The following is a 27,330-nucleotide window of genomic DNA, read 5'->3' as shown; positions in this document are numbered from 1 at the left end:
ATCAGCCCTGAGTGCTCACTGGAAGGACAGATCCTGAAGCTGAGGCTCCAAGACTTTGGCCACCTCATGAGAAGAGAAGACTCCCTGGAAAAGACTCTGATGTTGGGAGAGATGGAGGGCGCAAGGAGAAGGGGATGACAGAGGATGAGATGGTTGGATGGTGTTCTTGAAGCTACCAGCATGAGTCTGACCAAACTGCGGGAGGCAGTGGAAGACAGGAGTGTCTGGCGTGCTCTGGTCCAGGGGGTCACCAAGAGTCGGACACGACTAAACAACAACATGTGTGGAATATATTAGCCATGCCAGCCACCTGCCCCTCCTGTAAGTCATTGGCACAGAAACGCAACACCCAAATGGGCTGATTTGTGGGGTACCCCGGGATGGGAGCCCGTGAGTGGGTGCCCTACGAGGAGGGAGAGGCAAAACGAAGGCAGCCTCCCTTGTCCGTTTTACCCTCATAAAAAGTTCTGCCCCGTTTTCTGAGGAGCTTCCTGCACAAAGCGGCTTGCAGTTTTATTTAAAACAGAAGCGTTGCACAACGCGGTGACCAATATAGGCCAGGCGTGTTCGCAAGGGAGGTGGGCTCCCTCGAAAGCGGGCTCGGGGAGAAGTGGCGCCTGCCTGGCGAGGGGGCGAGCGCTCCCTTCTCCCGCCCAGCTGCGCCTCCGCCCTCCTCGGAGCTCCCCGAGTGGCGCCTCCTTCGAGCGCGGGGCTGGACTGTCCCGCCCGCCCGCCCGCTCCGTCTGGCTGTTCTGCTGCTGCCGCCCGACGGGTGGACGGAGGAAACGGGCAGGGCGCTTCCCAGCGCGATGCGGGTGAGAGGCGCGAGGCGAGGCCGGGGGGTCGGAGGGCTGGGGGGCGGCGGAAGGGCAAATGCAGGAAACAGCCGCCCTAAGTTGCAGGAAGGGGCGCAGCGGGAAGAGCAGCAGCCGCTGCGTCGGATCCGCCCTTCCCTTTTTGCCTTGACCGCGGCGGACGCCCAAATGTTCGGCCGCTGGATGGCTCCTCAGCGGAGTCTTTCAGGATCGGGAGCAGCCAGGTCCTTCCCGACAAATTAAAGGACAGTCCGAGACAGGGAGGAAACTTCCTGTTCCTTGGAAATAGACAGGTTAACTTGGAATTAAGCCGTTTCCGGATAAGCAGGATTGGTGCATCAGAGCTCTCAGCCAGGCACGCACGAGATCTAATTATTGATGATGATGATGATGATGATGATGATGATGATGATGATGATTGAGCAGGAAGGTTGTTCTGTCAATAGATTTTGGTATCTACCTTGCACATCGGATGAATCAGGAGTAGTGGCTGGACTCAAACTCATCATCAGCTGTAGCCAACCTAGCCAATGGTCAGGGATGATGGGAGTTGTAGTGCAGCAATATCTGTGGTGCCGCAGGTTGTCCACACCTGCCATAAAAAAACTGTGCAGATCTGGCTTAACTGAGAAAAATAATTTGGCATTCGCTCTTACTTTACACACAGTGGGTTCAACACCTGTTATTAATTTATGCAAATTACCTCTGGTTACATACTTAATTCTTTCTGGAGGTCCGTTCTTAACCTGAAACTGTTCTTAACCTGAGACACCACTTTAGCTAATGGGGCCTCCTGCTGCTGCCACGCTGCCGGAGCACGATTTCTGTTCTCATCCTGAAGCAAAGTACTTAACCCAAGGTACTATTTCTGGGTTAGCGGAGTCTGTAACCTGAAGCGTATGTAACCTGAGGTACCACTGTAAAGCTTTTACTGGTACAGTCAACACAATAGGAAGCCGCACCTCAGTTGCCGAATATTTTGGAAGCCAAACGGGCTTCCGGAACAGATTAGGTTTGACAACCGAGGTCTGGCTGTACTAATAATTCTGCCTGACATTATAAACAGCTAGGAATACAGACGACTGGGTTTCTGTGTTTTGGCTTATGCAGTAATTCTTATTCTGCAGTTTTAGTCCACACAATTAGAGGCTGCTCCTTCTGATGTCGCAGCACCCACAGTGTAGGACCCAAGTTGGCACCACTCAGTGGCGTAGCGTGGGGGGTGCAGGGGGGGCCGGCCGCACCGGGCGCAACATCTGGGGGGGCGCGCTTGCACTCGCAGCTCTCTGCCCTACCTGGCTCACTCACTCTAGGGGGTGCAAATTACTTGCCTTGCCCCGGGTGCTGACAACCCACGCTACGCCACTGGCACCACTGCACTGTTGACTTAAGTTCCGCTTGTGGTCTACTAAGACAAGCCAGGTGTCCTCCATCTTAAATTTGTCCTGCTGATTCTTACTGCCTAAGTGTAGAACCTTACATTGAATGAATTTATTACTTTGGTCACAGACCAATTCCAGCTCACATACAAAACCAGGGAAGTCATGAAACACAATAGAACCTTACATTTGTCCCTACTGAAATTCATTTTGTTGGTTTGGGCCCAGTTTTCCAATCTGTTAAGGTCCTCTTGAATCCTAATTATGTCTTCTGCAGCATTAGACACCCTCCCAGTTTGGTGTCATCTGCAAATTTGATGAGCATCCCCTCAGTTCCTTCATGCAAGTTGTTTATAAAGACAGTGAACAACAACGAGGGAGAGGAGGAAGAGGAGAGATTATAAGGAATTTAAGCTGAGAAAAAAATACTTTTGTCAATGGAGAATAAAATGGCATTAAAATTATGGAACTGGAATATAAATGGACTAAATGAAAGGAAAAAAAGGAATAAAGTGGAACAATTCTTAAAGAAAAAAAACTTAGATATCATCTGTTTGCAAGAAACGCATGTAGCAAAAAGGCACAGGAGAATTTTGATAAATAAAAGACTTGGAAACGAATTTATATCTTCGGATAAAGGGAAGAAAAGAGGAGTAATTTTGTATATCAAAAATAACATAGAAGCTCACCAAATCTTCAAGGATGAAGAAGGAAGAATTATTGCTGTTCAAATTAATTGGCAAGGTGAAAAAATAATAATTGTCGGAATCTATGCCCCTAATGGAAATAAAACTGATTTTTACAAAAACTTGGAGGAAAGATTAATGGAATATGTGGACCAAAAAATAATTATGATGGGAGATATGAATGGGGTAGTTTCAATTGACATGGATAGACTGAGAGAGAGTGGTTCAAAAGAAGGTAAACTACCCAAATCATTTTTCGAAATGATTTAAAACTGTAACTTAATAGATATTTGGAGGTTAAAACACCCATTGGAAAAACAATACACATATTATTCAGAACCAAACCAATCGTTGTCGAGAATCGATCAAATTTGGATGTCGAACGAGCTGACTTTAAGAACCCTCCAGGTAGAAATAGAACCAAGAGTAATTTCAGACCATAATCCGATTAAGTTAGAGATTAAAAGTTTTGAAGAACGAACGTATAGATGGAAGATGAACGATTACCTTTTCGATGATCAAAAATTTGTACAACAGGCACAGAAGAAAATGAAGGAATACTTTGTGGACAACTGTAATAAAGGGACAAAAATGAATATAGTGTGGGATGCAAGCAAGGCAGTGATGCGTGGACTTTATATACAACAAAATTCAATTAAAAGAAAGAATAGAGAGAAAGAAAAGAAAGGAATTCTAAAACAAATTATGGAATACGAGCAAAAGTTAACTAAAAAACCAAATAATATGAAAATCAAACAAAGCATTAAGGCCTTGCAAACCCAATTTGCTATGATAATAAATAAGGAGGTGGAATGGAACATTAAAAGAATAAGACAAAAGAACTTCGAATTTGCGAATAAATCAGGAAAATGGTTAGCCTGGCAGATCAAGAAGAGAAAAGAGCAAAGTACAATAAGCAAAATTAGAATGAAGGAAGAAGAGATTACCAATCCTAAAGGTATTAGGAAAGGATTTTTGGACTTCTACAGTCAATTGTATAGGAAAAAAGAGAAGAACAATATAAGGAAAATAGAGAGATACCTAAAAGAGAAAAAGGTGCAAAAGATTCCGACAGAGGCAAGAGATAGATTGAATGCCCCGATAGAAGAAGAAGAAATTAAGGTGGTTATATCAGAATTGAAAAATGGGAAGGCCCCAGGACCAGATGGTTTTACAGCAAGGTACTATAAAGAATTGATAACAATTCTGGTAACACCGTTGAAAGAAACAATGAATAATATATTAAAAGAAAGAGATATTCCAGAGACCTGGAAGGAAGCATATATAACTTTTATTCCGAAAGAAGGTGCGGATTTAAGTAAAGAATTATAGGCCAATCTCTCTGCTTAATACTGACTATAAAATTTTCGCAGGAATAATAGCAAAGAGATTAAAAAAAGTGCTGCAAGAAATTATCCATGAAGACCAAACGGGTTTCCTTCCTCGAAGACAGATAAGAGACAATGTGAGGAATATAATAAACATTTTGGAGTACCTGACAGCGAGTAATGAGAGAAGAGCTATGCTAATGTTTGTAGATGCCGAAAAGGCATTCGACAATATATCATGGGACTTTATGTTAAAAAATATGGAATATATGTAGATGGGGAATGAGTTTTTTAATGGAATTAAGGCAATATATACAGAACAAAGGGCAAAGCTGATAGTAAATAACGTAACAACAGAAGAAATTAAAATATCAAAAGGAACTAGGCAGGGCTGCCCGCTCTCGCCATTGCTATTTATTATGGTTTTGGAGATCCTCCTGAATTCGATCAGAGAAAATAAAAAGATAAAGGGGGTGACAATAGGAAAAAATGAATACAAGGTGAGAGCTTTTGCGGACGATTTGGTTATAATGGTGGAGGAACCGATGAACAATGCAACTGAAGTCTTAGAGGAAATTGAAAAATTTGGTGAGGTGGCTGGCTTTATATTGAATAGGGGGAAGACAAAAATTTTGACAAAAAATATCGATCAAACAATGATAGAGGTGCTACAACAACAAATAGGTATTGAAATTGTTAAAAAGGTTAAATACTTGGGCATATGGTTAACAACTAAAAATATTGACCTATTCCAAAATAATTATGTATCGGTATGGCACGGAATTAAGAAAGATTTGGAGAGATGGGGAAGGTTAAAATTATCCTTTTGGGGCAGGATAGCAATGATCAAGATGAACGTGTTGCCAAAGATGATATTTTTGTTTCAGATGATCCCAGTATTAAGAGGAGTTAAGATCTTTAAGGAATGGCAAAGAATGATATCAAGATATATCTGGCAGGGCAAAAAACCAAGAATTAAATATAAACTGTTAACGGATGTAAAGGAAAGAGGAGGTTTTGCCCTGCCAGACTTGAAGTTATACTATGAGGCATCATGTCTTTGCTGGGTAAAAGAATGGATAAGATTAAAAGACACAAAATTGCTGGATTTGGAGGGATTCGATAATCGATTCGGGTGGCATGTTTATCTATGGAGAGAAAAGAAAAAAGGCCACAAATCGTTTGAAAATCATATTTTCCGGAAATCTTTAATTGAAGTTTGGGACAGATATAAAAATATAGTGGAAAGGGGAGTGCCACACTGGTTATCTCCACTAGAGACCATAGCAATTAAGAAAATTAATATGAGGAGTAATTGGATTACATATGGTGACTTGGTCATGAAAGAAGGGGATAAATGGAAAATAAAACCATATGAGCAAGTAAAAGAACAAGTATATGACTGGTTGCAATACCTTCAGATAAGGGACATGTTTAATAAGGAGGTCAAAGAAAGAAGATACAATGAAAAAGAATCGAGATTCCAATTAGAAATTATTAATAATGACTGTAAGATAATATCCAAAATGTATAAAATCCTATTGGAATGGCAAACAATGGATGAAGAGGTGAAAGAGGTAATGATCCATTGGGCCAGGGACTTGGGATATAGTATAGAACTGGAGGAGTGGCAAAAAATATGGACTGAAAATCTGAAATTCACGGCATGTATAACGTTGAAAGAAAACACTATGAAGATGGTGTACAGATGGTATATGACACCGGCTAGGCTTGCTAAAATGTATAAAGTTTGTAACAAATGTTGGAGGTGTAAGGAGAAGGAGGGCACATTTATGCACATGTGGTGGGAATGTAAAAGGGTGAAGGGGTTCTGGGAAACAATATATATTGAGTTAAAGAAAATATTGAAGTATAACTTTGTAAAGAGACCAGAGACTTTTTTACTGGGAGTAACTAGAAATGAAATAAACAAGAGGGATAAAAAGCTTTTTCAATATGCAATAACTGCTGCGAGAACCCTATTGGCTCAGAGATGGAAAAACGAAGAAACACCGACTTTGGAAGAATGGAGAGCAAAATTAACAGATTACGCAGAATTGGACAAATTAACCGGGAAAATCAGATTTCAAAGAGACCATAAGTTCCTGGAGGACTGGGTAAAATTTAGGGAATATTTGAAAACTGTATGTGAGGATCATACAACGCTAGTGTGTTTTAAAGAAGCTTTGTGAAAAAATAAGGAATATTGCAAGAAAGAAAATGAAGGTAGGAAAATGTATCTAAAGGTGATATCATAATTAAGGAATGCGTAGATAGAGGAACAACTATGGAAGACTACTAGAGGAATTGAGGGAGGTCCAATAAGTGTAACTATGTGATGTGGAAATTGATTCTTTGAAGATATTAAGAAAACTTTCAATAAAAAATATATCTGGAAAAAAACAACGGGCCCACTACAGAACCCTGCAGTACCCCACTTGTCACTTCTCCCCAAACCACAATTCCCATAATCTCCGGTCATTGGCTATGCTTGCTGGGGCTGATGAAAGTTGTAGTTTAACAGCATCTGGAGTGCCAAAGTTTCCCCACCCCAGCTGTAGACATTATGAAAGAGGAACTTAGATGTGCAGTTGCTGCTCTGGGCAGCACCCACACAACAAGTGTGGTCAGACTTAGGACTGAGGAGATCCGAGTTCAAATCCCCACTCAGCCATGAAGCTCACTGGGTGCCTTTGGGGCAGTTAGGGGCAGTTAGTATCTCTCAGTCAGACCTATCTGTTGTAGGTCTGTTGTTGTATAGATAAAATGTGGAAAAGAAGATGAGAGAACCACAGACTAGCTTGAGAAACTTAGATATCAATGTAATAACACTGTCCAAATGTAAAACAATGTTAACCCTTAATGCAACTTGTGAAAATGCTGTTGGTCTATTCTTGATCTGTATGAATACCTTGCATATTTCTTTGCTTGGCACTGGAGAATGAGACATTAAAAATCGAATATATGATATCTTCGGTAAAAGCTGAGTCACTGAAAAGAAAGATAAGAGTGTGAGAAGCCTCTGTGGGCCAGTGTGGCCTCGTGATTAGAGTCCTAGATTAGAACCTTGGAGACTAGGGTTTAAATCCCTACTTGGCCCTGAATTTCACTGGTTGAATCAGCCTCTACCTCACGTGGCTGCTGTGAGCATTAAATAAGGAGGGGAGAACCATATCTCCCCCCTTGATCTCCTTTAAGGAAAGGTGAGATGTGAAGCAAAAAGGAAGAGTATTTGTTTAGTCACATTATTTGTATGTCACCTTTCATTGAACAGGAATACCAGAAGAAGAGTCCAAAGGCCAATCTCGCCCAGCAGAGCAGCTAACCAGAGTCCTGTGGGAACTCCATAAGCGGGGCATCAGCGCAGTAGCCCCCTCCATTCATGGATTGTTTTAGAGTAGCAAATTCCTTAGTTTTACTCTGCGCCGTGTACAGAACTTCCTTTCATCCAAACTGAATGAATGAATGAATGAATGAATGAATGAATGAATGAATTTATTACGGTCATAGACCAGAAGAAAAGAAAAAAACATAAAAGGCAGCAATAATTTACAAGGGAATGATGGTGTCAATTAAAAGTTGTAAAATTATACATAAAAACAATACACATATACACACCCACCCACACCCACACCCACACTCATATATGCACTACAGTATATGTATGGGCTTTAAAAAAGGGGGGGCTTATCCAGGGGTCAGATCTTTTACTTTTTTACAGCTAATGCCCTCCGCTTGATCGCGGCCGCAGAAAACTTGGCCACTTTCAGTGTTACTTCTGGGTTTTTATCTCCTAGTAGGATTTTCAGCCTCTGAGATTCAGATCGACCTGGAAATTTCTGAACAATAGGGGAGATAAACAGTAACCTGATATCCCCGTAAAGGTCGCAGTGTAACAGCACATGTGAAGCCGTTTCCACCTCCTTCAGACCACATGGGCAAACTCGTTCAGCATAGGGTGTGCCCTCGTATCTGCCCTTTAGTAAGGCAGATGGCAATACATCAAATCTGGTAAGGGTAAACGCCCGCCTATATTTTGCGATTTGTAGGTCCAGCAAATATGGGGTTAGATTAAACCCTTTTCCATAATCTTGGATAGCTGGATATTTATCTATCTTGCTCATATGGTCCTGAAGCTCTACATCTCCTATTCGCTGGCTCACCATCATTTTAGCCTTTTCAAAGCCTGAGGCTATGAGTTCTTGTGAGGAAAGCCCCAGGCCCCTCAATTTTTCATAAAGCGACAATCTCCATTTAGACTGGAACGGGTCTAGTAGAGTCAATGGAGCCACTCCCACTGGGAAAAATATGAGTTTTAGCCAGAAGTGAATCTTCAGGATCCATATCCTGGCATTAATAGGGAGTTGGCCTACCTCCAGCCTAATGGCAGTGTTAGGGACACAGGTAGGTAACCCTAGTAGGGAGCGATAAAATTTAGTTTGTACAGATTCCAGGGACTTGAGTTTTTGACAATTAAATATCTGGGTGCCATACATCAATTGTGGAAGTATTTTTGCAACAAAGACCTGGGAGGCAGCAGGAACATATTGACCTCCTTTTCTGTAGAAGAATCTTATGATAGCTCTGGAAGATCTTTGCGCATTTACAATGGAATTCTTAATCTGATGGCACCAAGATCCCTTCTCATCAAAAATTATTCCAAGATATCTAAAAGATGTTACTTGCTCAATAGGTTGGTTATTAATTTTCCATTTATGTCGGAGTTTTCTCTTGGAGAACACCATAATTTTTGATTTAGTGTAATTTATTATTAGGTGTTCAGCTTCGCAATACTCTGTAAGAGCTCGTAAAAGTTTTCTTAGACCCACACAAGAGAAGGAAATAAGTGCCGCATCATCTGCGTACAAAAGGACCGGGATTGGTGTATTATTTAGATTTGGGGAATGAGTACTTGCTTCCTCCATCTTTCCGACTAAGGAGTTTATATAGAAGTTAAAAAGAATAGGGGCAAGAACACAGCCTTGCTTGACACCATGGGAACTTTGGATTTCCTTTGATAGGTTCCCATAACGGTCGCATCTAACACGGATCCGAGTATTTTCATGTAGTCTACGGATAAGAAGCAAAAGACGTCTATCGATGTTTGTGACATTTAGTTTTTCCCAAAGTCTGTGCCGGGGTATCGAGTCGAAGGCTGATTTGAAATCTATAAAGGCTACATAGAGAGAGCCTCCTTTCTTTGAGGTGTATTTCTCCACTAGATGTTGCAATACCAATCCTTGGTCTAGAGTTGATCTATGTGCCCTGAAACCAGCCTGGGCTTCCTTTAGGATGTGCTCCTGTTCCAGCCAGTCCGCAAACTTTTCACGTAAGTGAGTTGCATAAAGTTTGCTGATGATGCTTAAGAGACTGATTGGTCTGTAATTGGCTGGATCAAGTTTACAGCCTTTCTTGAATATGGGAACGATGATTGCCAATCCCCAGTCCTCTGGTATTATTGCTGTTTGATCTATGCTGGTGAAAAGGGTGGCAAGGACTGGGGCCCACCAGTCAATATTGGCTTTGAGAAGTTCAGGAGAGATGTTATCTGCTCCCGGGGCTTTTCTGTGTTTGAGAGCCTGAATAAGCCTCCTAATCTCTGCGACCGACACCGGAGGCCACTCATCACCTGCCGCACACTGTATTAGTGGCTGTGTCAAAGGCAGAGCTGAATATGAAGATTGAAAAAATGCCTCCCAAGTCCCTGCAGGTATGGTATACTCCACTTCTGAGGAAGTAGATCGCACTCCATTTGCTACCAGTCTCCAGAAGGTGGCCGAATCTCTCTCTCTGGATGCATCTATTAGGCATTTCCATTCTCTTTTCTGTGCCAGGAGTTTTTTGTTTTTGATCAAGATTTTATAATTTCGTTTATCTTCAAACCAGCCTGTGGGGAGTTGGGGTAAATTGGCAGATCTATAATTCTTGTATTTTTTCAGTAAATTTAGCTTCATATCCTGACATTCTTGATCAAACCAGGGTTTGGAGTTTTTATATACTGAGGATTGCCTACTTGGCCTGTTCCTTTTTTCCTTCAGGGAATCTTGAAGGAGTAAAATTAACTCCTGAAATAAATTTATCTTTAATTCATGGCTTGAGGAAGTTATAAGGTTTTCTCTCTTAGTGAGGAATTCCTTTGAGCATAGCCTACTTGAAATTTCCTTATGCAGTTCATCTGTCCATCTAATGCGCGAATATCTGAGCTCCAAAGCTGTAGGGCTCGAATGCTCGATTTTTTCAGCGCAGGATAAATCCTTTCCCGCAGCTACGAGTGCACTTAGTGGCAGATGGTCACTGTCTAAGCGCTCCTCCACTTTGCATTCCAGAGCTTTGTTTTGAAGATCATACGACACGATTATGTAATCAATTGTGGAGGCGCCATTGTTAGATATAAATGTAAATTCTCCGACCTTCTCCCCCTCTGTACGGCCATTTAGTATAACCAAGTCCAACTTATTGACCAAGTGTAGTAGGCATAAGCCGGCATAATTGCAGCCTTTATCCTTTGAGATTCTAGCTGGTATTGGGAGGGTTTCCTCTATAATGGGGACTGTTTCGTGGAAATGGGCACACAAAGCCTCATCAGATTGTCCAGTTCTGGCATTTAGGTCGCCTGCCACCACCACAGAGGCATCAGGAAATTGATTTAGTAGTTTGTCAAGATACTGTTCTAACTGAGCCCAAGTATTTCTTATCAATCTTTTCTCTCTTTGTGGGGGTAGGTATGCATTAATCAGCAGCCAGCTGTGGGTTCTCCACTGTACTTGCACAGCTGTGGCCAGATGGTCTAGTGGGTCTAGTTTTTTAAATGTGGCCCTTAGCCTTGTTGAGATTAAAGTAACTAACCCACCTTTAACTCGCCCCCCTCTAGTACTTAAAAGACCTGGGAGGGAGAACGCAGAAAAACCGTTTAACTCCACTTCACTTGTGCTCCAGGTCTCCTGGAGAAACGCAATGTCATGTCTCTGGATATATTTAACAAAGGATTGGTCAGAAACCCTCTTTTGCCAACCTGCAATATTCCAAGTTAGCAAGGCAAGGTTGCACGTTGTCTTGCCAAAAATTGATCTTAGTCAATTTGCCTTTGAAAGATTTTTGGGGCCTATCTTTTTATCTGTTGGTTGGATTTCATTCATTTTGGCAATGTCCATAGATGTATTATCGCCCAGGTACTCAATGGAATCAGTTGAAGGGTGCAGCGTGCTAACATTAGTGATCAGTACTCCTTTTTTTGGCGAATCTACCTTGAAGTGTTCTATTTGACTGATACCAAGTTCATCCTCATCCAGGTATCTCATGCTAGTCCAAGAGCGCGTTGTGGTTGTCATAGGGATGGTTTCCTTCTTAGATGGTAGATTGTTGCTGTCCCTTACGCACTGTGTTAGATCTGTTGCTGTCAGGTTTATCTCTGCAGCTGCAGAGGTATTATAAGGGTAGTCTTTCGTGGTTGCCATAGGGATGGTTTCCTTCTTAGATGGTAGATTGTTGCTGTCCCTTACACACTGTGTTAGATCTGTTGTTAACAGGTTTATCTCCGCAATTGTAGAGGTATTATAAGAGTAATCTTTCATGGGGTCTGTCTTGGCTTTTTCAGAGAGGTTCTCTTTCTTCAATTGGTCCGTTGCCGGTTCTTTCTCTCTTACTTTTTCCTGAGCATTCATCTCTGTTAACTTATTTCTAAGGGTCTCCAATCTTCTCAAGATCTCAGATTGGGCAAAGAAAGGCAACAATCCAAACTGATTTATTAATGCCTTTTCTTCTGGATAGAAGTTATCCATCCCCTCATTAGGCAATCTCATCTCCTGTCTTAGTTTCAAGGGCCCTTGCTCAGTATGTTCCAGTTTGTCTTTTGAGTGTCCTCTCTCCTCCTTTGGTTTACAAGTAAATCTTATCTCAGCTGTCGTAAACTCATCAGGGAACAATTTCAAACATGTGCTGTTTTCGAAAAATCTTGTTACCGCTATCCTTTTCTTTGACAGCAGATGTCTTGATCTATATATATATTTAGCCAAGTTTTGATCTTTGAAGGAGGCAATCACTCGCAGAGAATATCCATTGTAGAATATGAAATCTACTGAGGTAATGTCATTTAATTTTATTTTCCCTGGCAGCATATCATCTAAAATATTCACAAAATGCACCGAGCGTTCTTCCTGTGTAAGGAAGCCCTTTGGCTTCGGGTAGTTGAGAAAAGCTAGCTTCCTATCTGCCAACATCAGTTTCCATCCTTTATCCTGGGGCAAGTCTTGCCCTGCTACTGGCTCATCTTGAAATCTGCCATAATCAATAGTATGGGGTGAGTCTTCTTTAATATTTATGGATCCTTGGGGTTTCAGCATAGAGCACCCGGGTAGTGATTCCGTTTCCTCACTTGTTTTGTTTGGCAGCAATGATGTTTCTTTCAAAGACTTCAGCTGGATCTTTTTTCCTGGATCCACACTGTTGTTCTCTCTGCTGCCATGTATAGCAGGTTTGTTAGAGTTTGTTTTTGATTTTATTGGAATCAGCTTATATAGTCTTTTCCAGCATACTTTGCATGCACGTCGGTTTGTAACAGATTTCCTTGCAGTTTTTATGTTCTTACTTTTCTTTTTAGTTTCAGCTTTCTTCTTATGGGATCTCTTACTAATGCCTCGCTTCTTTTGATTTACTTCGATAGGAAATTCAGTTTTAGGGACAGATACATACAGCCCTATGTCCTTTCCTTGGTGTAAATGATTTTCCGCTGCTGATCCTTGTGTGCACTTGCTGGTTGCTGGTTGCTTTGTATATTCTGGCTCTTGAGGGGTGGTTTGTGGATCAACACCATGAGGTTCTGAGCCTTTAGCTTGGAGGGGATAATTTTCCACTAATGTCAGGAGCAGCCCATTTGTTATTGTTAAGTATTTTTTCATAGCTGCCAAATCCAGATTTATAGAGAGCAGCCAGTCCTGAGGATAGCAGTCGTTGTTTTCCGTCTGGGAGCCCATAGATGAAGTCTGGGGTTTCTGGGAGTTTCGGGTTTCTTCCTGTAACTCTGAAGATAATATCTCAGCCAAGACTATTTCATGGGCCAGGCTCATTGTATTTCTATTTTGGTTGTTATTCTCCGTGTCCTGTATTCCTCTAGAGAAGGTTGAGTGATCTTGAGCAGCAGAGGGAAAAAGAAGAGCCTCATCCTGCTTCAACTCAACCATCTCAGCCATCTTTTGCTCATTTCCATTTCCATTTCCATTCTCGTTGTCCCTTGTATGTAAAAAGTATTGCGTGATTTTACTCTGTTTCTCATAACACTCCTGGAGCAATGGACTTGTCACTATCCCCAGGTCCCTACGTTTCTTCCTAGTAAGTACCATTTGTAAATCTTTGTCCACCCAGCTATGGGCTAAGGTCCAAAATGAGGCAGGATTTGGGATAGCTGTTTGTAATTTGTAATTTGATAGCTTATAGTTCAGAGCGTAACACGGAGTTGGCAATAAATCAGCTGTCACCCGTTTTCCTTATTGTCGGTCAGACTTGAGGGCGCGGCATCGCGGGGAGCAAAACCCTCCGGACATCAAGATAACAAGGTAACAAGGTAGCAAAGGAGCTCTTTTTTTTTTTAGAAGCAACAAGCTAAAAGGACTATTAAACTACTTAAAAAACTCTGGAGGAGTTAAAATATATTATAAAGGGAGTTTCAAAGGTTGGCTCGGTGTCGAGCCTGTTTAAAAAGCAGATTTAGAACTTGCCTCAGATAACCTCCAGAACTCTGCAGCTAGTTCGGCGGCCATCTTTCCTCCTCCATCCAAACTGAATTTTCCAACATTCAGCTTCCCTGAATGCTGAGTTATGCCTGCATGGAAACTTCTAACTTGGAAGCCCCACTCTCTAATTTCAGATAGGAAGCTTGTGAGAGATGCATATACCCTGCCTTTTTTCGGGAGGCCCTCACTGCATGTTCTGGGGCTGCTGCTGGAGCTCAAGGCAAGATTTTAGCATCAAAGCAGAAGACAGGTTAAAGGTGTGAATACATTCAACAGATCTTCGTATTTGAAAATAATGCCGCAAAGGGGCCTGACTAACTTCATGACTGCAGTCTGCGGGGGCAGGGGGAATCTTTCTCTCTGCACCATGATCCTGTTTAAAATTGGCACAGCAGGTGCCCCCTCCAAGAGGAAAAACTGCCTCTGTGCCTGTGCCCCCTGGCTCAAACCAAGCCTTGTCTAGGAGGAGTCTGTTGGCATAAGAATCATGAACTAACACGCTGCTGCTTTCTGCTCTTTCGTTTGTGTTGGTCTTTATTTAGTAGCACTCATCTCTATATTTAGATTCATCCCAGAAGATTCATGAGTGGCCACTATTGTAGGAGTGATTCCCTCGACAGGCTCCCAGCCACTGCCACCTCCTCCATTGGCCTGCTTTCCCGTCTTTCTCTGATTCACTTTTATCTTGCACAGAATCCGTCTGTAGAAGGAACCTGACTGGATTCCCAATGATGGAGCCCTCCTGCTTTCTGCGCTTCTTGCCACTCTTGTTGTTGTGCCCAGCAGGAGCCCCCTTCCGGATCTGTGCCTTCAACACTCAGCGCTTTGCCCAAGGGAAGGCAAGCAAGGCCAGCGTCATGGACACACTTGTCAAGGTGGGGACTTCTAGGCAACCCCCGGCGGGTGCCCTGATTCTTCTGGATGCATGTCGCTTCTGTGGGTTGAATTCCTTCTTTAGACAGGATTTGCTCACATGAACAACGTGTATTAACAAGTTCTAATGGGTGTGGAAGGAGTAGGAAGGACAGGTTAGGAAGAGAAGCCACTAAAGTTAGGTGTAGGGGTGGATCTGCTATGAAACCACCCCTGGTTCAAAGCGCCTAATTCCAGAGGAGCCCTAGAAGTGACTTTAGTCTACAGTGCTTAAAAAAATTGGGTCCAGTAGATCCAATTTGAGTAGCATGACTCAAAATGATTAATTTTTTGTTGTACATATTTTGATAATCCCAAAGTTTTTGAGTAAAGTTGTTGTAAAGGTGTGGCAATCTGTTGTGGAACAACCCCATTGAATAAAATAACAGTGGTTGGTTACCCAGACCTTTTTGCTGGTTGCGAATGGGCCCCCATGACAGTTCAAGTTTCGGGGCCCCAAAACATGGGTTCGTCACTGGTTAGGAGCTCCAGGGGAGAGCCAAAGTTCAGTGGTAAGAACACATGCTTTGCAGGCAGAAGGTTCGCCTTTAAATGTGAACTGAATCAGAATTCTCTCCCATTCCCTAGGTGTAGCCCAGACACAGATTTACCTCCTTGTTTAGGACTAACATGTTGGAGTCTAACAACATTTGGGCTCTCTACCCCTGATATACAAGCTAATGTGTCTCTGTTCCCTCCCACAGATCCTCTCTCGTTGTGATATCGCTGTCCTACAAGAGGTGATGGATGCAAGGGGAAAAGCAGTTCCTGCCTTGGTGGCTGCCCTGAATCGGTGAGTGTGAGTAATATGGGAGAAATGCGACCAGAGGAAGAGGAATCCATGAAAAGATAGTGGAGCAGAAGACAACAGGGCCTTTGGAAAGAATATGGACTGGGAAAGTGAAATGAATGGGAGGAAAGCTGAACAGTTGCATGATGGGAGCAGAGCTGGCCCAGATATTTTGGTGCTTGGGGTGGAAAAACCCTTCCCCCTAAATTGTGTTGGGCATAATTCCCCAGGCTGTTCTGCATGAGTCTCACAGGAATGAGAGTGAGATCTGTGCAAGATTACCAATACCATTTATTTCAATGAGGCTTGTGCGGGAAAATTGCCAGTGTGCTGTGCTTTCTCTCATGGCAGGACTGTGTCAGAATGGGGAGGAATGTTGGATATGGTGATGGTGTGTGTGGGTGTTTGTACACACTAACCCCCAGAGCCAGGCAGTAAACAGAATACAGTGGTACCTCTGGTTACGAACTTAATTTGTTCCAGAGGTCCGTTCTTAACCTGAGGTGCCACTTTAGCTAATGGGGCCTCCCACTGCCACCCCGCTGCTGGTGCACGATTTCTGTTCTCTTCCTGAGGTAAAGTTCTTAACCCGAGGTACTACTTCTGGGTTAGCAGAGTCTGTAACCCGAAGTGTTTGTAACCCAAGATACCACTGTACCAGCTAAGGAACCCCACTGGGTTCATAGCTCTGAGGCTCCTGCTGGTAGTCAGGGGAACTACTGAACCCAAGGCCAGCCAGCAGGAGCTCATTGAACCTGATGCACAGCACCAGGGCACATAAAACTGTTGGGATACTGCCAGGGAGATAAAGTCCATCATGGCCCCAAGCCGTCTGCCGGACATCCATCGATCTTCCGTAGGTACGCAGTATCAGCGATTAGCAGCATGAGTTTCTAGAAAATATTTTGCCACATTCCAGAGCTCATGCACACTCTTATCAGCAGATAATTGACAGCAGAAGTTGCACTCAGGAGAGCATTAGTTACAAGCTTTATTCAGCGTTGATCAGAACAGAGAAAGACATGACTGTCTGCGTCAGTGTCTTCGACAGAGAGAGAAACGAAAGCAAAGACACAACAGAAACATCCTGTGAACAGGAAATACGCAGGCTGTGACACAAACATCCTGCTCCCTTTTAAGGTGGAACAGAAATATCCTAACAAAAACCAGCACCAGGACTCTCACAGGTGCCTTCCTGTGGGCCCAAAAAACAGAGTGCCTCGCACAATACCTCACCAGTCCACAGCCCAGGGAATGCATCAGGTGGGAAGCTATGGAACATGGGAGCGTGCTTGTCTTCAGAGGGGAGGATTGTCCCTTTAAGAGGCTCTTCTTTTCCATAAGGGGACAGAGCATAGGAGAGATGGACTAGACAGAAGAAGAGCTCAGTTCACTTCCAACCTTTGTTGGAACAAGTTGCTACCTAGAAGCTATCCTTGGTGCTGTCCTACTCCAAACTATGATGTGGTGAGAATAGTAAGGGCCCACCTTTACTCATGGAAGGCAAGGCTATCAGTGGTTACAAGCCATGGTAGCTATGATCTTCCTCCATGGTTGGAGGCAGCAGTTTTTTCTGAATACCAGTTCTGGAAGCCACAGGTCCTGCTTCTGGACTTCCCATAGGCATCTGGTTGGTCACTGTGGGAAAAGGATGCTAGACTAGATGGGCCTTTGACCTGATTCAGCTTGGCTCTTGTGCTCTCCCCTTCCAGTAGCTCCTGGAGTATCAAGGGACTGAGGTCCAAGAGTTGACACATACCTTAGGTGGGAGTAGAGGAGCAGGTCACACAGGCTAGTGGTTCTCCACAGCAGCACAGTGACCATACTGAGAGAGAACACTGGATCTGGGAGCTTTATTGTTCTCCTGAATCACCCTACTCCCAGCACCAAGAGGATTCTGGACTGTAATGATGGTGTCCTGGCCTGAACTGCCTGAAGCTCCCTCCTCAGACCTGGGTGGTGCAGGAAGCGAGTGTCTGACTTGCAAAACTCCCACATTGCCTTATAGTAGGGCTGGAGAACCTGTGGCCCTCCAGATGTTGTTGGAATTAACTCCCATCAGCCCCAGCCAACAAAGGCCAATGATCAGGGATGGTAGTTGTAGTTCAGTAGCAAGAGGAATACAGGTTTTCCATTCCTACTTTACAGTGAGACTTTTTCTCTATTTATCCACTCACTGGCTGAAGTGCTTTTTATATATCCATGTATATTTTCAATGCACCTGAATTCTCTTTTCCTGTCAGGTATCATAGTTCTAGTCCCTATGCCTACCTCACCAGCCCTCTGCTGGGCCGGAACAACTACCAAGAACGCTATGTATTCATATACAGGTGAGTGTCATGAGTGTGAGTGTGCATTTAGATGATGATGGTGATGAATTAACGTTTATATAGTGATTTTTAGTACATATTATAGAGCTTTTAACTACATTATCTCAGATATCCTTTACAATGCTGTAAGATTTGGAGAAAATAATACTAACCTATCACAAATGGGAGATTGGAGGCTGATAGAATAGAAGCTTGGGGTATGTCACACTTTTAAATTGTGTCTTACTCCCCATCTTCAGAGGTTGAGGCTGTGGGTTCAGAGGAGACACCGGACTGCCCTGGAAGCTCTGGCACAAGAGGAGCCTGTTTTTGCCAGCACCTTTCTAGCACTTATTGCCTTGTTCTACCTTGACTTACCGTACCTTCCTTTGCTTTGCCAGAGCCCGGACTTTGCTTTATCTTGCCTTGCTTTGCTTGACTCTGTGCTGCCTTGGCCGAACCCTGGACTTTACCCTGCTCTGCTGGACCTTGAACTCTTGTCCTGCTTCTGCCAGAACTTTCATGCTGCTGTGGCCATCACTTGGAACAGAACCAGGTTATTTGAGGGAGGGCCTTCTCCTGTACAAACCATCCAGGTCACTGTGGTCTGTAGATGGGGCTTTCATGACTGTGCCACATTTTTAAAATGCAGAAATAATGAGACCCTTTTATTGTGAGAAAAAAGCAATGGTTGGTCCCCAACATAGGATGTGCTATTTACCTTGGTGAGGGCTTTGCATCAATTTCCTGCCCCACATATTGTCCTTAATTGTAATCCCCACAGATGCAAGGAGTCAAGTTTCTCTCTTAGCAAATATCCACCACTTATTTCACCCTTATTCGCTAGAATAATGTGAAATAAATTATTCCTTTTGTTGCTCACACAGCGCTGTCTCTGTAGGTACAATCTAGCCTTCAGCGTCACCCTGGGTGCTTCCAAACTGTTGTTGTGTAGGACTCAATCGCATATTGGCCACTTCAGGTTGCACAATTGCAGTTGATTGGAAAGAGTTGTACAACAAACCTACATCCCTAAAAGATTTGACTCTTTATGATCAGAAAACTGATACGGAAATGTACTGGAAAGTGTGCTTTAAACACAATGTCATCTAATCTCCCTGTAAACAAATCAGCCTCAATTAAAATGCCATTTGGAAGCAGCCCATGTGTTTTCCCTGCTGTAAGCCTGTGATGGGAGCCTTCCCAGGGAGTAATAATAATAATTACTACTACTACTACTAATATTTATATGAATACCTACTGAGACAATCCACAAAAAGCAATTGTATCATAATGAATTACTGTTGAAACAAGAAATATTTTGGGGGGAGGGTGCCAAATTTTGTCCTCGCTCAGAGCACCACATTAAAGTCCACCCCTGCATACTTTCACCTCTTCCCTGGGGCCAGAGTTATTTCTGTATTCTCCCCTCCCCTAGGGAACAGAAGACTCGGATGCTGGACTTCTACTCCTACGAAGACGGACATCCAGACCGGCCTGATGTCTTCGCTCGCGAGCCCTTCATCGTCCGCGTCAGCATTCCAAACAAAAGTAAGGGGCCCAGGACATCTCAGGAGTTCTCTTTCTTCATGGGGGAGAGTGGAGAGCTTGAACTTCCAGAGGGTGATATCTGGGTTTGATATCCATTTTGTTTTATGGAAAGTAGAAGGGTTGGATGCTATTCTGGAGGAAAGGTTTTGCATGTGGGTTAAACCACAGAGCCTAGGACTTGCTGATCAGAAGGTCGGCGGTTTGAATCCCCACGACAGGGTGAGCTCCCATTGCTTGGTCCCTGCTCCTGCCAACCTAGCAGTTCAAAAGCACATCAAAGTGCAAGTAGATAAATAGGTACCGCTCTGGCGGGAAGGTAAACGGCGTTTCCGTGCGCTGCTCTGGTTCGCCAGAAGCCGCTTAGTCACACCAGCTCCCTCGGCCAGTAAAGCGAGATGAGCGCAGAAACCCCAGAGTCGGCCACGACTGGACCTAATGGTCAGGGGTCCCTTTACCCTTTACCTATAAAGCTGATTAGGTGCAGAATCAGAAGTCTTTCCTCTTCTTCCTCTTCCTCTTCTTCTTCCTCTTCTTTCTTTTTTCTTTATTTAATCTCTTTTAGTTTTTAATATTAAAAATGCTTGGTATTTGATGTTAACTTTGGTGTATTATTTTTTCTCTTTTTTCCAAGCACTAATACTAATAAAAAAACATTATAATAAAATAATAAAAAAGAGGGCTGAGAGTTATTAGGAGACTCCTATTCCCCTTACAGAGCTACAGTTTCCAGAGTTCTCTGGAAAGAAGGATTGACTGTTAAACAACTCTGAGAACTGTAGCTCTGCGAGGATATTGGGGGAGTGGTCTCCTCTCAGCACCCTTAGCAGACTATAGTTCCCAGGATGATTGGGGGGGGGTGTTGAAAGCCATGACTATTTAAAGTGGCATGATACTGCTTTAAACCTATAGTGTAGATGCAGTCTAAGAGACCACCTACTTTCCTCCTGCATTTTCTCAGATCATCCAAGCAAACATCTGTTGACAATAGCATTCATACAGCATGACTAGTTTGGACATAATAGAAAACCATGGGTTTTTGTTATGTGAACAAGCTGCAACAAACCTTGTTTTTGTGTATTCCACATTCTGCTTTATCATATGCTAGAGCAGGAAATCAGAAGTATCCAGACAAACCATAGTTCCTGTGATATATGAACTCAGGGAAATGTGATTTGCTCAAATTATGTTTAGTGAGAACAAGCCAGGATCAAAATGGTGGTTTCTGATCTTGTTTTGTTTTCAAACCGTAGGGGCTATATTGAGTTGGAATTCCAAGTTGCCTAGATTACTCTGTACCTTTTTCTCCATTTCCATTCTTGAGAACTCAAGGAGCTGGTGTTGATCCCACAGCACACAATGCCCAAGGCAGCTGAAACTGAAATAGATGCTCTCTATGATGTTTTCCTGAGTGTGAAGGAACGCTGGGGCACAGAGGTAAGGGATGGGGACTTGCAAGGGAGCTGAGGTTAACGAGAATGGCAGGGGATTTGCTGTCTCACCGTGCATCTACATGGGAAATTTTTCTGCTGCTTCACTGCTGCAGCTGCTACTGACCATGTCCAGCCATTGTAAAGTTTGCAGTCTTGTTGACCATTGGTAGATATCATGGACTGGCTGGAAGCAGAGGAGTCATGGGAAGCACCAGCTGGGGAAGCCCAAGGGGAAGAAGGCTCAGAGCCAGGGGAGTGGTGGTGGGATGGCGATGAGTGGTCAGAGGAAGCAGTCTGGGAGGAGGTGTCAGAAGCTGAAGAGGTCACAGGGTTTAGTGAGCAGGAAGAGGCTGTGGCAGAGAGCAGTCCAAAATCAGAGGTATAAGTGGAAGTTGGGGAGGGGGGAGAGGCAGAGTTCAGGCAGGCTGCTGAAGAAGCCAAGGACTCTCCCCCTCAAACTACAACCAGCCCCCCTTTCCCCTGGTCTCCCAGAAAGCAAAAAGGGCAGAGCAAAGACAGACAAGGCAAAAAAGTCTCAGATTGCTTGGGAAGGACCAGGGTGTGTGTGAGAGAGAGAGACTTAGAGAGCAGTGGGGAGGCAGAGATCTTCAGTCCTCACAACTGCCCCATTGTGGCAAGACCTAGTTGGAAGAATTGCTGTGGTCATTAGGCCTGAGCTGTTTTGTTTCTTTGAATAAAGAGTTAACTTCACTGACACCTTATAAGTTATTGCTGACTGGCAAACGGCTTCCACCTTGACAGTAGATTCTGCCATATTGCAAATATGTCTGGATGAAGCCTGTGATGCCGCCACAACCAATACAGCTTGCATCTCAGACAGAGCACAAGGCAAGATGTTGAGCCAAGTATATGAGATAGCACATATTGGAGAAGCTGGTCCTTTAGGTAACCAAGCCCCAGGCGGTTAGGTTTCCTGTCCTGTTCCTTGACATAAAAAGTTCCTCTCCCCTAATCTGAAGGACAAACACCATCTCTGCTTGAGAACCTGGCAACTGCTTATTTTCCAACCAGCATCTCTTTTCTGCTCTCACTAATCCCGTTGCTCACTTAACGAATCTTGGCCAGCTGATTTTTTCTCTTTCTTATTCCTCCCCAGGATATGATTTTCTTGGGTGATTTCAATGCTGACTGTGGCTATGTGGCAAAGAAACGCTGGGGACAAATCCGCCTACGCCAAGACCCTGGCTTTCATTGGCTCATCGGTGACAATGCTGACACCACCGTTCGGGACACAACCCACTGTGCCTATGACAGGTGAGATCCTGGAACCAGCCTTGCTGGTCAGGGGATGAATTGCATGATCCACTCTACTTTAACCCATGCCTCGCTCTTCCTTACACCTAAACAGGATTGTGGTCCATGGAGAACGCTGCCTGGCTGCTGTGGTGCCTGGATCTGCTCAGCCCTTCAACTTTGCCAAAGAATTTGGGCTCTCAGAAGCAGAGGTACTTGGAAATTCCTGTTGGGAGGGAGAAATTGCTTGCTGATAAACACATAGTATGGTATGTTTCCGCATGCACTGGGCCAGTGACATGTTGGGACAGCCCCATCGTCATCATGGCAGCCATGAAGTCCTGAGCCAGTTGCTTTGGCATGAATGTTGAAGTCCCACAGAACCAGCAGCCTGGGAGTCCTCAGCTCTGTCAATTCAGGCAGGGAGACTGCTGGACGGTGAGGTGGGCAGTAAACCAGCAGAATCCCTAATCTGTCCTGATTGCCCAGTGCCAGGATCCCCCCAACTGGACAGAAAGCCTGGAGAGAGAAATGAAATCTCTATAGACCACAGCAACTCCCCTCCCTGACCCTCAAGTCTGCCCTGATGTTGCACCATGTACCCAGGTTGGCATAACTGGGTGAGACCAACTCCACCCTGCACACCCACCCAGGTCTCAGTGATACAGAGCAGGTTGGCCTCTGCCTCTGCCGTGTGCTCCTTACCTTACCTCTCCCCCCCCCCCCCGAGCCACTGTGATTGGGGTCACCTCTGCCTTCCCCAGCTCCTCTTTACCCAGAACACATTCTACATTCCTTATTTTAAAACAACAAAACCTCCAAATTTCAAAACAGATGTTAGTAGCAGTTAAAAACAATTTAAAACATTTTAAACAGCTAGGGCAATAGTAACAGCAATGGAAACCCCCAACAAATGCCCCTAACAATATCCGAACCCGAGTCTGTTCAGCCACCTCAGCTTTGCTGCTGGAGTCAGTCAGGGCTCAGCCATTCCAGGCCAGGTAGAAAAGCCCTGCAAGGCAGAGAGTAGGTCTTTCAGGACTTAAAGCTAATATGGTTGATACTTCTTGTTTACCTGGAATGGAGGGAGTGTGATTGCATGTAGAAACTCTCCTAAAGTACAAAAAGTTACATTATTCATTCTTACATTCCCCCCTACCTTTTCCTCCAAGGAGTTCAAGGGGGCATATACAGTTCTCCCTCTCAACCCCCACAACATCCCTGTGAGGTCGGTTAGGCTAAGAGGCAGCGATTGACCCAAGGTCACCCAGTGAGCTTCATGGCCAAGTGGGGATTTGAACCCTGGCCTCACAGGTCCTAGTCCGACCCTCTAACCACTACACCATACTAGCGCTCAGTTGCTCCTCCCACTTCTGCTACTGTCCCCACCCACCAGCCCTCAAACTGAAGAAGGTTCCCCACTCCTGATATAGGGGGTTACAGGGTTGCCCATGCCTGCATTAAAGCACTGGAATCTGCTACGGAAAGGAACCCTTTTTTGTACAGGGAATAGAAACCAGATCTCTTGTTGCCCAGCTCCTCATTTTCTCTTTACCTGCTGTTTCAGGCTTTGGAGATCAGCGACCATTATCCTGTAGAGGTGGAACTGAACAGAGCCCATTGGAGATGCCAGCAAGCCAGTCTAGCTGGCCTTGTGTTGCTGGCCTTGGTCATGCTGGCTGGCTCAGGATATGGCATCTAAAGCTGTTCTGATACCAGGGGTCCAAATGCTGGTGGCTGCCTTGACTCTACAGTGACAGAAGTGTAGAACTGCCAAGAGGATTCCCTTTTTTTACATGAGAATGGATGGCTTGCCTGTGGTCTCCCATGGAGTGTGCTTTGACGTGGGACTTTCACAGTTCACACTTGGTCAGCTAGCATATTTTTGTTGCCCCTGCAGTCCAGTACAAGCAGATTTCAAACACTGAAGGAAGCAATATATTGGTGCAGTCGGAGCTCCCTCTGCAGCAGAAGGGAACGTGTATCTTTCAGCACAACTGGACCACTTATAGGAAGGTGAATTCTGTCTGGCAACTGCACCAAAGAAGAATTGCGTGGATTTTCAGGCACCTTCATTCTCTTGCAGAGTCCAGGCTTCCCAGGGCCAGATCTGGGTACTGTTTCAAGCTGCTTCAGAAATTTGCAAAAAGGGAATCAGCTGGCTGCTGATGAAAGTTTGTGTCACTGCTCAGTTACAATCAAAGAATTGGGATGGGCCTTGAAAAGGGCCAACGAATCATCTGACCTTTTGCCAGAAGGACCTATCCACACACAGTACAGACATGGGACTGTACCATTCTGGACTACAGGTGGGGTTTATTGAATGCTGCTCTGTGTAAAAAACTGCCTCTCTGTGAAAAGCTGGCATATCAGAGAGAAGGAGGCCCCATCTGCACCATTTAAAGCAGGATCACAGCACCTTAATCTGCCATGGTTTCCCCCAAAGCATCCTAAGGGGAGTAGTAAGTCAAGGGTGTTGAGAGTTGCTAGGAAGCCCCTGTTCCTCTCACAGAGCTACAATTCCCAGAGTTCCCTGGGCAGAGGGATTGACTGTTAAACTAGTCTGAAAATTGTAGCTCTGGAAGGAGAATTAAGGTTGCTCCTTGTAATTTTCAGCACCCTTAAGAAACTGGAGCTCCCAGGATTGTTTGGGGGAAGCCCTGGTTGTTTCAAGTGCCATGATACTACTTTAAATGGGTGGTGCAGCCAGAGCCCGAAGCTGCTATCATTCTCCCTGTTGTGTTAATTCCCAGGGTGCAGGGAGGGGTTTTTTAATAGGAGGTGGAGCCTACCTGCATTTTAAAGTAGCACAGTCCCAATAAAGCTTCACGGAGGACTTTTTCCACATGAGTAAATCTCAATGCCCAACCTAAAAAAAGTCTTCCAAGCAGAGGCGTAGGAAGGGGGGGCAGGGGGAGCAGGCCTTCCCGGGTGCCCTCACTGAGGGGGGTGACATTCGGTTCACCGCCCACCCATGACTCCCAAACCTACCCCGAGCCTTTGGAGTAAGGGGGGGGCTGGGCCACATTCCCCCCTTCCCCCTTTGTTTTGACAGCTTGGGGGAGGCTTGGGAGTTGCGGGCAGGCAACATGCTGAATGTCTGCCATGGACAGCTTGCTCCGCCCCCATGAGCAGCTTGCTCCGCCCCCATGAGCAGCTTGCTCCGCCCCTGGCTGCAGGGTGCATGCGCCACTCCAGGCACCCTCCGCGCCATGCCCCCCTTGGGAGCGCACCCACCCTGGGCAGTGTGGGAATATGCTGTGCCACGGCTTCCAAGCCAAAAAACATAAGCAGAACTTCACCACCTTTCTAATCCTCCTCCTACTGCTGAAGTTCTCTTTAGGAAGAACTATTAATGAAGTGCAGCCGAGATCTACCTCTCAGTCGCTTAAATAATTTACCTCTTGTACTTCTTCCTCACCCACAATTGATAGGGTGGTCTATCAGCAGGTCAGCGTGCTCAATGATCAGGCTTTTCCCTCCCTGCCTTTTTTAAAAATAAGAACAGGTCATATGTGCTATTCTTCCTGAAAAACAGGGCAGTCTAGGCGAAAGAGAAAATGGTAAAGGACATACAAAGAGGAACCGTGTTCTCAGAATGGGAAGTAGCACTGAAACTTCTTGCCATTTTTGACTCAGGGAACATTCTCATAAGCAACAATATGACAAAGCTCTCTCTCCCCCCCCCCTTTTGTGTGTGTGTGTGTGTCTATGTGTGTGTGACAGAGAGAGCACATTGTGTAATCTCATCCTCTTACACTATAGGAATCAGTAGATGCCTATTTTCTCCTATAAAGAGGTGCACAGTAACATAGGAAGATGCTTTAATGATGACTCAAATCACTTGTCTGTCAGTCTTCTCTGGTTGTGGCTCTGTGGGGCTTCAGGCAGGGGTCTGGCCCAGTCCTGCCTGGAGAGGCTGGGGACTGAACATGGGAATTTTGCTTGTACAGTGGTACCTCAGGTTACATACACTTCAGGTTACATACGCTTCAGGTTACAGACTCCACTAACCCAGAAATAGTACCTCGGGTTAAGAACTTTGCTTCAGGATGAGAACAGAAATCGTGCTCCAGCGGCGTGGCAGTAGCAGGAGGCCCCATTAGCTAAAGTGGTGCTTCAGGTTAAGAACAGTTTCAGGTTAAGAACGGACCTCCGGAACGAATTAAGTACGTAACCAGAGGTACCACTGTAAAGCATGTGTTCTGCCACTGAGCCACAGCCCTCCCCTATCATTCTGATTTCTAAGTTGCATTAAAGGACAGCTTTGAAGCTGACAAGACCAAACACAGTTTAGAAGGCTGTGCCATAAATCAGGTGCTATGGATTTTTCAGTTGCTTTGTTTTCGGCTGTGGGTCGGTTCCCTCTCTTTCTAGGAAGAGACGTATAAAGAGGGTTGGATATGGATTACAGTATATATGTTAGTAGAATTTTCATGCAGTAGAAACTCTAAACTCAATGATAAAAAGCAAATGTTTTTTGTGATGTTCTATAATGGTTTTCTGTAGCCTATCTTGGGTCATGATTGAACTAAACTTCAAAAGATAATTGGTTTAAATAAGGAACATTTTCCAGGGGGGTAGTCATGTTAGTCTGCTGCTGCAGCAGCAACAACAAAAAGACTTGTGGCACTTTAAGATGTAATCCCTTTTATTACAGCAAAACCTTTCATGGGGTGTAATCTTCAGGTATGGGCAACAAATGTAAGGATGGAAGTGAACTGCAATGGAATGCAAAAAGTACAGTCTGACAATTCAACTAGAGCTTGAAGGTATGCAAAATGAGGAACATTTAATCCATGCCAAAATGATGCAGTGTTCCTCAGCAAGGTTCAAAAAATACATCAACAAATGGACCTTCTCACCTGGACCATTTCCAATGAAGACCCTCCAAAAGATTTGTCCTGATAGGACAGTATAAAATTTAAAAAATGTATATACACATAGCAGTGCGGCCTCTGTATACCATGCACCTGTGCTTTAATTATACCAACAGAAAAATCTGAAATGATCAATAAAATCATGAATAAAAGATAACTGCTAGATGTGATTTAATCAGAGAGAAATGCAAAAAGCAGATATCAGGTCAGCAATAGATCACACAGAATAAGCGAAATCTTTCTTAGAAGAAACAAGATCTGCTCAGGAGTT

General features: G+C 44.3%; 1 protein-coding gene across 1 annotated transcript; it reads left to right on the top strand.

The window, feature by feature from the left end:
- The first annotated feature begins 474 nt into the window (after nucleotides 1–474).
- LOC310696807 (deoxyribonuclease-1-like 1) lies at nucleotides 475–27,210 on the top strand. The gene is made up of 9 exons (XM_083482832.1): nucleotides 475–815; nucleotides 14,627–14,808; nucleotides 15,550–15,638; nucleotides 17,879–17,965; nucleotides 19,383–19,495; nucleotides 20,817–20,929; nucleotides 22,043–22,200; nucleotides 22,295–22,391; nucleotides 23,747–27,210. Exons 2-9 carry the CDS (start codon nucleotides 14,662–14,664, stop codon nucleotides 23,879–23,881), a joined length of 939 nt encoding a protein of 312 aa, XP_083338958.1. The 5' UTR covers nucleotides 475–815; nucleotides 14,627–14,661; the 3' UTR covers nucleotides 23,882–27,210.
- The last annotated feature ends 120 nt before the right edge of the window (nucleotides 27,211–27,330 follow it).

This window comes from Podarcis liolepis (genome assembly GCF_965112155.1).
Source record: "Podarcis liolepis genome assembly, chromosome: 17".
NCBI lineage: Eukaryota > Metazoa > Chordata > Lepidosauria > Squamata > Lacertidae > Podarcis > Podarcis liolepis.
This window is presented reverse-complemented; position numbering and strand designations above follow the sequence as displayed.

Bases quoted from the DNA above. Each gene is read 5' to 3' on its own strand.
- LOC310696807 (XM_083482832.1), top strand. From the start codon at position 14,662: ATGATGGAGCCCTCCTGCTTTCTGCGCTTCTTGCCACTCTTGTTGTTG. The intron at 22,201-22,294 runs GTGAGATCCTGG...ACACCTAAACAG, and splicing joins ACCCACTGTGCCTATGACAG to GATTGTGGTCCATGGAGAAC. The intron at 22,392-23,746 runs GTACTTGGAAAT...CTGCTGTTTCAG, and splicing joins TTGGGCTCTCAGAAGCAGAG to GCTTTGGAGATCAGCGACCA.